At 47.2% G+C, this 10459-nt stretch overlaps 1 protein-coding gene across 4 annotated transcripts in view; it reads right to left on the bottom strand.

Annotated features, from left to right (window-relative positions):
- Window positions 1-912: 912 nt before the first annotated feature.
- Dcun1d2 (defective in cullin neddylation 1 domain containing 2) overlaps window positions 913-10459 on the bottom strand; it is a 26573-nt gene continuing 17026 nt past the window's right edge. For all 4 annotated transcript variants that reach the window (XM_023715225.1, XM_023715226.1, XM_004631157.2 and 1 more), the window contains exons 5-7: window positions 4187-4269; window positions 2070-2166; window positions 913-1161 (exon numbers count right to left, since the gene is read on the bottom strand). In XM_023715225.1, coding sequence (XP_023570993.1) covers window positions 1082-1161; window positions 2070-2166; window positions 4187-4269 — 260 coding nt within the window. In that variant the 3' untranslated portion in view covers window positions 913-1081. The remainder of the gene's footprint in view (window positions 1162-2069; window positions 2167-4186; window positions 4270-10459) is intronic.

Below are 10459 nucleotides of genomic sequence, written 5' to 3'. Positions count from 1 at the left end.
CTCCATGCCTGTGCCCGAGCAGAGCTTGACCAGCCGGACAGTGGACAGCGAGCCGGACAGTGGACAGCGAGGTCGCCTGAGCAGGCGGGGGGCACTGCTCTGCATGCAGCGTGCTGCTCCTGCTTGCCTGCAGGACTGCCTCTGGGGGCTGAGGGTATCACAGAGGTGAAAGGAGCCAGTGTACTTGATTTTTAAATCTGTAATTCATTGTTCAAAAAGAAATATTTTTCATGGAAAAATGTCTTTTTAAATATAATAACATATTAAAAATATCAACTTCTCAGGAAGTTCAAGTAACATTATTAGAAGTAAAATAGGCTTACTGGCCTGTAAACAGCTTAAAATAAAACTGCTGGAATCACACCCAGCGTGTCACCTGCTGTGCAAACTAACAGCAGCTCCAAAGTGCAAAATGGTTTTCAAATAAACATCTAGAGAAAATGAAAATAAAAATAGATCTGGTAAATCTAAATATCAAATAATTCAAAAATATAAATCTTGAATTTCTGGCACCAAGATTAGAAAACATCAGATTCTAGCAAGGTCACTGCCAGTAGGGCACATTTTTCTTTTGGTCTTTCTGAGACAGGGTCTCGCTATGTAGTTCAGGCTAGATTTAAACTCACTAGGTAGCCCAGGCTGGCCTCAAACTCGCAGCGATCCTCCTGCCTCAGCCTCCCAAGTGCTGGGATTACAGGTGTGCGCCACCACACCCAGCTAGGGCACATTTTGAACAGCTCTGACTTATACAGAAGTGTACCATCGGCCCAAGACGCACACACTGCTCTTTACGTGCAATTCCAGCTCAGCAGTTTGTAACTGCTGGTGATCGCCTAAGTCATGAGGTGAACAGCAGGCTCTGCAGTCCTGCAAACAGCAGTGGTTACTGTATGAATTCAGGTCACAGGCAACTTCCTAAAGCAGCTGCCCTACAAGGAGCTTCTCCTGGAGTGGCAGAGCAGCCACTGGAGCCCTGAAGCAGAGTGCAGGCTCCTGTCTCGTGGCTGGTGAGGAAGGTTGCTAAGGAGGGATACACACAGCAACTGGCCCCTGTCTCTGCAGGACCTCCGCTGTGTTCCTCCTAGAAGGGGCGGCGTTTTCCGCCTGAGATTACAGGCCGTGCATACTCCACAAAGTCATCTATGAGAACAGGCCAGGCTCCTAAAGGGGAAACAAACAGAAGATCTTTAAAATCAGTGCCGCAGCAACTTCCTGTTCTCTGTCAGGGCCTGAGCATGAGCCCAGGGCCGCGCTCATACTGGCAAGGGCCACCGATGACGCGCCAGCTTGGCCAGTGCTACGGACACTTTCTATATTTTGTTTCCCCTAATGCTCTTCTCCAGGCAGCCAGGGTCAGTGAGTGGCAGGTGGGCACAGCTGGTGGGGTAACATGCGCACTCACGACAGGCATATCATGGCCAGCAAGTCTGCCACCAGCTCCAGGCAGTCAGGAAGCACCATCCTGGGTGTAGAGAAATGGGCCCACTCCCTCTAGGCTGGGAACACAGAGCCACTTCTCTGGAGTCACGGGGCATCCCTCCACCAGAAGCGCTGCCTTCCTGCCTAGTCTCCCACAGCGGAGCCCCTGCAGCTGCTGGCCACACAACACAGCCTGCCTCAGGCCTGGGCTGTCACTTGACTAGCTGTAGCTCATGCTCCTGGAGGCAAGGCTGGCCTCACTAACAGGCTCATTCACAAGCATCGGTAGGTGGTACACAGATACTCTGCCAAGTGCAGAGGACACAGAGAAGCTGGGCTTGTGAGGAACAGAACGGAGCTGGTGCCAAGTGAAAGGGGAAGGCCGCGGATGAGGGGTGTGCAGAGGCTGCCTCAGGAAGTCCTAGTGGGGACACTGCTGCGCGGACCTGGACGCGGCTCCGAGGCACTGAGGGTAGCAGCGTGGAACCACATGCAGGGCAATAAGCAGAAGCTGGCACCTGTCTGTCAGCTTAAACAGCACATGTCTCACGAGATCTGCAAGAGCAAACATGCCAGCGGGCATCCTGTGTCCCCCTCATGGGAGGGAACAGGAAGAGCCATTTCTCTGGGAAGGCCTCAGGCTCCAGTACCTTCTTCATCGTAGTTAGACATGTCATCGTCTATCATATTTCCAAAATCGAGCAGAAGGTTCCAAGTGTCCCTTGGAATTGATCTTTTGTGATGCTCCTAATGTTCAAGAGAAAAACCATCCATCAGATTAAGGGTTCACTGCTTACTCGCAGACACCCTAGTGGCCAAGCGGCCTGCCTTGGAGTAAGCCTCCTTCGTCAAGGAGGAACGAGGGCAGTAGTGAAGGCCTCACCCAGTAATGGAGCACAGCAAGCACTCCAACAGTGCCAGGCCCAGACACTCAAACTTACTGGAGAAGAAAACGAGACCCGTTCATCACAACTACACTCTGTTTCACTCAGCACTTCTCAATTTTCTTTCTTGGGGAGGGTGTTTGGAATTGAGCACAAAGCCTCATGCACCCTAGGCAAGCACTCTGTGACTAGGCTCCATCTCCAGCTAACATGTGCGTTTTTCTTTTGTTAGTTCCAGGCCCCAAGGGGCCTCCCACTTGCTAGGTAGGTGCTGTGCTGCTGAGTTGCATTCCTGGTCCCAAAGGCTCCTCTTCTACATTTCAAGCAGCTCCTGAGACAGGTGATTTTGGAGCTATGTATTACACTTTACCCCAGAGGCGAGGTGCTGCAGCTGCTCCTCGTGGCCACTTCTCCCTTCTGCTGGCTTCAGCCACGTCAGGTCTGCCCTTGTACATCCATAGGTGCAGAATCAGAAGCAGCTTAAAACCCTGTTTTGTATTTTTTTTTTTTTTTAAAGGCAGTGTCTCCCTAGGTAATTCAGGTTGACCTCAAAGTCATGGTGAGCCTCCTCCTGCTTTAGCATACCAAGTGCTGGGATTACAGATGCTTGTCACCATACCTAGCTAAAGCTTGTTTTGCATTTTAAAAATATTCTGCTACAAAATGATGTAGGCAGCTGCCCATGGTATTTTCTTCACTTACCCAGCACCATTTGAAGCTTCCAGACTGACAGGTTCATCTAGCTCCATGCACTATCTCTGCTTTGTAGCTGTGCACTCCTGCACTGATTCCTTACTCCTCTTCACCCGCTCTTGCAGACATACACCAGACGCCCCAGTTTTCTGCTGTCCCCACAGTGCATGTTTGTGCACCCAGGCATGAGCTCCTGGGGAAGGCCAGCAGCTTTGGCATGACCCCAGGGGAATAAGGGGTTTCAGGCACACCTATTAACCTCTGGGCACTTTAGGGGAAGTGACAGGCACCTGATATAGAGCAGCACAGCTGACATGAAGCTTCCCGAAGGTCTGCAGGACATCACAATGCCACCCTACACAGCTTGTCTCCACTTGATGAAGCAGGCACCAAGGGAAGCAACCTGCCCATGAACACAGAGCTTACAGGAAGCTCAGTGACACAAAGGATCAGACAAGAGTGCTCCTTGTTTGGCTGTGGGCAGTGCTGCATAGATGGTCACTTTTCATCTTTGTGACAACTTGGGGCTTCTGAGTGTCCTTTTCACCCCCAGAAGATTGCTTCTGACTCAGGACACTAAGTCACTTTAAACATCCTGCAGCTGTGCCTGGCCCCTAACTTCCACCAAGATGGCTGAGCTTCCAGCCTGTCTTTGCCAATGGCCTGTCTGCCTTCCACAGTGACACTGAACTGCAGACACACACAGAAGTTAAGCACCCACAGCTTGGCAGCCTGTGTCAATCTGTAGTAAGCATGGTCCTGGCACTTTCTTTCAGCACCTTAAATTTTTTGGTCGACATGGACAGTATTAGCACAGTGTCCTCAAAGAGGTGGCAAGTGGAAGGCGGCAAGGGCTTGAAGCCCATCTTGCAGGAATTACAGGCCAAGTGAGTTTCAAGCAGCTGCCAGGGGCACCCAAAGCTCAGCAGCTGCCACACCCTGGTTAGGTGATAGGCCGTGCAGCACCGCACCCAATACCCAAGGACCTCTGTGTGGGTCTCGGTTTACCCAATCGCAGGCAGCTCTGAGGCTGGTTTCCCTTCTTTTTTTTTTTTTTTTTTTTTTTTGCGGAACCGGGGATTGAACTCAGATCCTTGCGTTTGCCAGTCCAGTGCTTATCCTACTGAGCCATCTCCCCGGCCCCTGGTTTCCCTTCTGACTGGCACATACTACAAGGAGTAGATACTTACCAGCAGGAATGTGTTCCAAAGATCTAAAAATTTAAACCTTCCAGATAGCACTAATTTCCAATAGGCAACTGCCATTTCCAAATCTGGCAAGAAAAAAAGAGAAAAAGTAATTAATAAATTCCAATTTCTTTTTCACTGCGCAAAAATGATATTCACTTGAACTGATAAAATTTGGCAATCTTGCCAGGGATATGAAGCCTAATCTCTACACAAGTATTCCTGAAAACTGTAATTTTATAAATCTGAGGCAATTTACTGAAAAGGCATTTGTATAGTAAGTTATTTGGACTTGCAAGTAATTTTCCCCCATTAGTCAGTTTTGGTGACTTGTTTTGTCTCAACATACCATTTATTCTAAAACATAGGTCACTGCCCTTTCCAAGTGGTGAGCTGCAAATTAACTTGCTCAGAAAGGAACCACTGCTCAACAGATCCAACTCCTTGCTATACAAATGAACCCTGAATCTAATGTGTTAGAATTACCTGGTTCACAAGCAAATCTGAGGGGCACCCTAAGGGCTTTGCATTTCTCACTGCAGCCAAGACTTATAGTACTAACAGAAAAAGCATTTTCACTGAGAAGATATTTAAAAATCTCAGCTGCTTTACCAACCAAAGGCAATGTCTTCATTTTCTTCTGACTAGAAGCCTAGCCTAGAGAACTCACTCCTAAAGGTGCCTACGGGACAGCAGATGCTCAGCCTGCTGGCTGTATCAGATCAGGATCTCTAAATCACAACATTTTGAATCCAGACTTATTCTCTGCTCACTGGCAATGAATAAGTACTCCTGTTTGCACACCTGCCAGACCAGGGACATAAAGGGCTAGAGAAACTTATTTCTTAAAACTGGTTATCTTTATTCACATTGAATATTCAGTGTTCCTCACTGTAGGCAAGAAAGGGGAGATTATGTTAAAAGTAATTTCCTAATTCTTTTTTTTTTTTAAATTTTATTTATTTATTTATTTATTTATTTATGTGTGTGTGTGTGTGTGTGTCCCCAGCTCAGCCCACCAGGGGGCGGGGCGGGCTGGCATGTGGTGCTGGGGGATTGAACCGTGGTCCCTGTGCTTTGCTAAGTTTGTTCTAAGTAGGTGCTTTAGACCATGAGCCATCTCACCAGCCCCTAATTTCCTAATTCTTATGTAAGAATGTCAGATAAACTAATGTGAAAAGCAGATTAATAATTATTAAGGTAACAAGCTGGCTTTTTTTTTTTTTTTTTTTTTGGTGTTTTTGAGACAGGGTCTTACTAGGCAGCTCAGACTGGCCTTGAGCTTACTTTGTAGCCCAGGCTAGTCTCGAACTTGATCCTCTTGCCCTTGGCCTCCCAAATTCTGGGATTACAGGTATGCGCTACTACGCCTGGCTTACAGGATGGTTTCAATGGGAGATATCCACCTGAACAATCTTTCTTTCTTTCTTTCTTTCTTTCTTTCTTTCTTTCTTTCTTTCTTTCTTTCTTTCGGTACTGGGAATTGAACTCAGGACCTTGAGCTTGCCAGGCAAGCACTTACTCTATTGAGCTATCCCCCCCCAACCTGAACACTTCTCAAAGGATCTTCTCCTAAACCTGGTTCAGTCCATTTAGACAGAAATGACTTAAGGTAGAGGCCTTCCTCAAGGTTTCCAGGGTTGATTATCAATGCAGGAGGAGCAAGAGATGAACAAGCAGTAGTTGACTCCAAATGAGACACCTACTCCTATATGTTCCCGTGCAGGCTCCTTACAACCCGCGCAGGCTTCAGCACCCAGGAGTCTTGATCAGAAAGACAGGCAGAAACAAAAGTTCTGAGCAAGGGCTTTGTGGAAGAGCTCTCTAAGCCTTACCGATGGGCCCCGCAGTGTAAGGCTAAGGTGATTAGTCTTGTCCTGCTTACAAGTCTACATCCTTATCACTTAGGAAGAACAGTAATTGAAATCTATATTCAACTCATCTTAATGATGTAAATCGCTCACATTGGGAAATGGAGGTGAACCTGGGAAGGAAAGAAAAATAAAGTTTTATGGAATACATTTAAAATCTAATTACTTTTGGGTTAGTTTTGGTGCTAGCAACTCTTTTCTTTCTTGCATGTAAAGAACCTGATTTGGATGTAGGTAAATCACAACTGAAAGGTAAATGCATACATTTCCAATATTTAATGTTATCTATACAGAGTCACACTGTCCCAATGGACTAATGGACTTGAGTCTTTTGCAAAATAATGACAACAAAACCTCAAAGTTGCAGAGCCTGAGACTGAAACTGGGGCAGGGAAGACACCAGCATCTCATGTTTTGGCAGCAATGTTCTCCATCAGAACCTTTAGGAAGTCACACCTCTTCATTAAGAGCCTATCAGAGAAGGACTTACTATTCACACCTGTATGCCCATAACGTAAGGCTTCATTTAGGGGGAGATCATAAAGGAAAGGGGTTTAGGAGAGACACAAAATAAGCTAATTCTTAACTTCTTTTTTTTTTTTTTAATGGTTTTCTTTTTTTTTTTAAATTTTATTTATTTGTTTATTTTGTGTGTGGCCAGCTCAGCCCACCAGGGGGCGGGGCTGGCTGGCATGTGGTGCTGGGGATTGAACCGCGGTCCCTGTGGTTTGCTTAGCTTAGCTTGTTCTAAGTAGGTGCTTTAGACCACTGAGCCATCTCACCAGCCCCAATTCTTAACTTCTTGAAAGTAAAGATTCTTCAGGTCAAATGATTCTAGACCCAAATGGCAGGAGCCCCTTAGGAGTCAGTTGCAGATGTGGCCACAGGGTAGCATGCTCTCTGAGCACAGTGCTGGTTCAGTCCCCGGCACAGCAAAGACTCTGATGACTCTAATTAACCCCTTGACCAGGACAACCATTAGTTAAGTACAGGGTAAAGAATAATCTCACATATGGGGCCGGGGAGATGGCTCAGTGGAATAAGCGCTTCCCTGGCAAACTCAAGGGCCTGAGTTCAATCCCCGGTTCAGCAAAAAAAAAAAAAAAAGAATAATCTCACATAAAAACAGCACAGGGTGGATGACACCTATGGTCCTAGACTCGGCAGGCAGAGGCAGGAGGAACTTTTGAGTCCCAGCCTGTCAGCACAAGACCCCATCTCAAACACAGCATCACAATATACAGGATCCTGATATATACATAGACACACACACAAGGGAAGACCAGGAGAAGACATGACCCTCACTGCCACCAACCACTGCTGCCTGCACCTCCTCCAGGAGCTAAGGGGACACACCCCCATCTTTTCTGTTAAGGCTCCAACTGGACTTGATTCAGCTGCCAACCTGCTTGCCAGCAGAGGCATCATTCTCAGCAGGAAACTCAGCTCAGCACCATGACTGTCATCAGCAAGAATGGAACACTAGATGTTGTAAAAGAGATAGTATAGGATGATGAATTTTGCAGGTCCCCCAGACACCTGGAGCCACCTGAAAACTTACATGCCTCAAGGACCCTGCCCACAGAGGGACAAGACTGCCAGAGAATTTGGGTCACTGATGTTTATTAATATCTCTCCTGCTGTCCCTCACCTTCTTTCAATCCCTATAAAAGGGGCCCGCTTCTCTTTGTTCCCCAAAGGCAGCCTTTTCACTCATCTGTCTGTACCAGGCATAATAAATTCCACGCCATGCTGCCCGTAGCTGAGGGTGGTGGTCTCGCACGGTCTCTGCCTCTCCAGTCAGTCCCTTACCTCTTCAAAGTGCACCAACTCTTCACAAGACAGACTGCACAGTGACACACCTTGAAAGGGTAATAAGCTGCTGACTTTGTTTTTACTAGACAATTGTAAGACATCTCTTTATTTCTCTTTTAAGAAAGCCCCCCAAAATTTTAAAATAGTGTGCACAACTGGGTATGGTGGTAGCACATGCCTGCAATTCCACTCCTCTGGGACAGAGTGCTTACATGCCCCAAGTCATGGATTCAAGCCCTAACACTGCAAAACAAACAACATAAAGCATCCCGGTGCCTGCCTGTAATCCCAGGTACTCAGGAGGTGGAGGCAGGCAGTGAGAAGCTGGAGTTTAGCCTGGGCAACTTAGCAAGACCCTGTCTCAAAATCGTATTTTAAGAAAGGGTATTTTAGTGGTACAGCACTTGCCTAGCATATGTGAGGCTCTGGACACAATTGCGTTGCGTGTCCCCTCCCCTGCCCCCATCCCGCTCCCAATCTAGAAGTAAAAAAGATATCAAAGAATGTGGAAAAACCAGATGCACTGTTTATAGTGCTGATGAGAATGTCAGATGGTGCAGCTGTTGTGGGAAAAAACATGATGGTTTCTCAAAAACTGACAGAATTGTCATGCAATTCAGAAATGAAACAGGGATTCAAACATATACTTGCTATTCATAGCAGTATTACAACACTAACAGATGGGAGCAACTCAAGCGTCCATTCAATGGAACGAAAAACATTTTATCTACATACATGAGGCATCATGCAGTCTTAAGGGAGTAAATTCCAGCACAAGCTAGGACATGGATGGAAGTCATGTGAAACAGGCCACTTACAGAAAAACAAACAATGTATAGTTCCACTGACAGAAAGCCCAGAGTGGTCAGACAGAGAGGAGGGCGGCCAAGGGTGGAGACGGGGCTGGGGAGTAGAGCTTTAGTTTGGGATAAGGGAAGGGTTCTGAGGACACCACTGGGGATAGCTGCAGAACACTGTGAGTACACCTTGGTGTTGGTTTTGTTTTTACTTTCTTTTTTTTTTGTATTTTAGGGAAGGGTCTACAGGGTGTTCAGGGTCTCACTACTAGGTCAGACTCCTAGTGATCTGCCTGTTTACAGCCTCCCAAGAGCTGGGATTACAGGCGTGCGCTACCATGCTCAGTCTCAACCTCCCTCTCAGTGCGCCCTGGGGGCAGGGCCGGCATAGCAGGACTGGGGATCGAACCCCTGGCCAGGTGCTTTAATCCACTGAGCTATTTGGCTGGCCTATTTCTACTTTTTTTGAGACAGGATCTTCCAATACTGCCCATGCTGGCCTTGAACTCATGGGCTTAAGTTACCTTTCTGCCTCAGCCTGTGGAGTAGCTGGCACTACCATTTCTGGCTTGCAAATGCAATTAGTGTTACTGAACTGTACACTTAAGAAGTTAAAATAGTTTAAATAAAGAAACAAAAACAAACAGTTTTGGAAAATAGACCCTAAGGACTCTCAACTCAACTGGCTTAAAAGCAGAAGGTATGCATGCACTCAGCCACTCCTGCTCCCTCCAGACACTATCCCCGGCTGTCTGAAGGGGAGGCTGGCTGGGTAACAGGGTGTGACCTGTCAATCATGGAAACTGTCAGATCACAGCTGGAATGTGTGCAGAACAACTTTCAACAGACTGGTATGAGAAGATGTAAAAAAGACTTTGATCACTGCCTCTGGAACCACTGCTGTCTTCCTGTTCTTGCAGTGGCCCACTCTGCTTGTGGGACGTATCTTTACTTTTTTCTTTTATGCTTCTCTTTTTCTTCACTTACTCCTTTTTCTTTGTTACTTTTTCATGTTCATCAATTGTCCAGGCCAATTCTCTGGGCAGGATAGCAAGAGCTGGGAAATACCACTGTGGCATCCTACAACACTGGGAAGGCAGTGAAACAGGCAGTTCTAAAACTTCTCTGACTCCTCCCATGAAAACAGAAATAGCAATTAGCAAAACCAAACTCATAGGCAACACTTATAACAAACCTAGGTGAGAAAATACCATCCAGAATCCAAGTTATAGGCAGCTGGACACAAACCAGCACCAACAGAAGTCCTGCAGGGGACCTAGCAGATATGCAGACATTGGGGTGGGGTTGGGCAGGGCAGGGCCTAGATCTGGCCCATGGCTGTGAGTGCAAGTTCTGTTGGGCAGTGGGTGAGCAGGCACCCACGCCTTATGAACCTCAAACCATAGACAGGGCCCTACACGGCAGAGACGTGGCTGGACGTGGGGGACATGTGGGGCAGGAAAGAGCAGGCAGCAATAAAAGGAGGGGAGGAGCAAGTCTAGGAAAGCAGGTATCATTTCTGTATGCATGTGCAGAGGTATGTGTGCATGCACATGCCCAGAAGAGTGAGCTTCATGAAGTCAGGAACAGCCACACAGAACCACCTGGAAGTCCAAAAACATTAGTGTCATATAAAAACACACAACAAGGGCTGGGGAGATGGCTCAGTGGTCTAAAGCACCTACTTAGAACAAGCTTAGCAAAGCACAAGGGACCGCGGTTCAATCCCCCAGCACCACATGCCAGCCAGCCCCGCCCCCTGGTGGGCTGAGCTGGCCACACACACACACACA

The sequence above is a fragment of the Octodon degus genome, unplaced genomic scaffold (genome assembly GCF_000260255.1).
Source record: "Octodon degus isolate 3935 unplaced genomic scaffold, OctDeg1.0 scaffold00039, whole genome shotgun sequence".
NCBI lineage: Eukaryota > Metazoa > Chordata > Mammalia > Rodentia > Octodontidae > Octodon > Octodon degus.
Note: the sequence above shows the minus strand (reverse complement) of the source record. Positions and strands in the feature narration are given on the sequence as shown.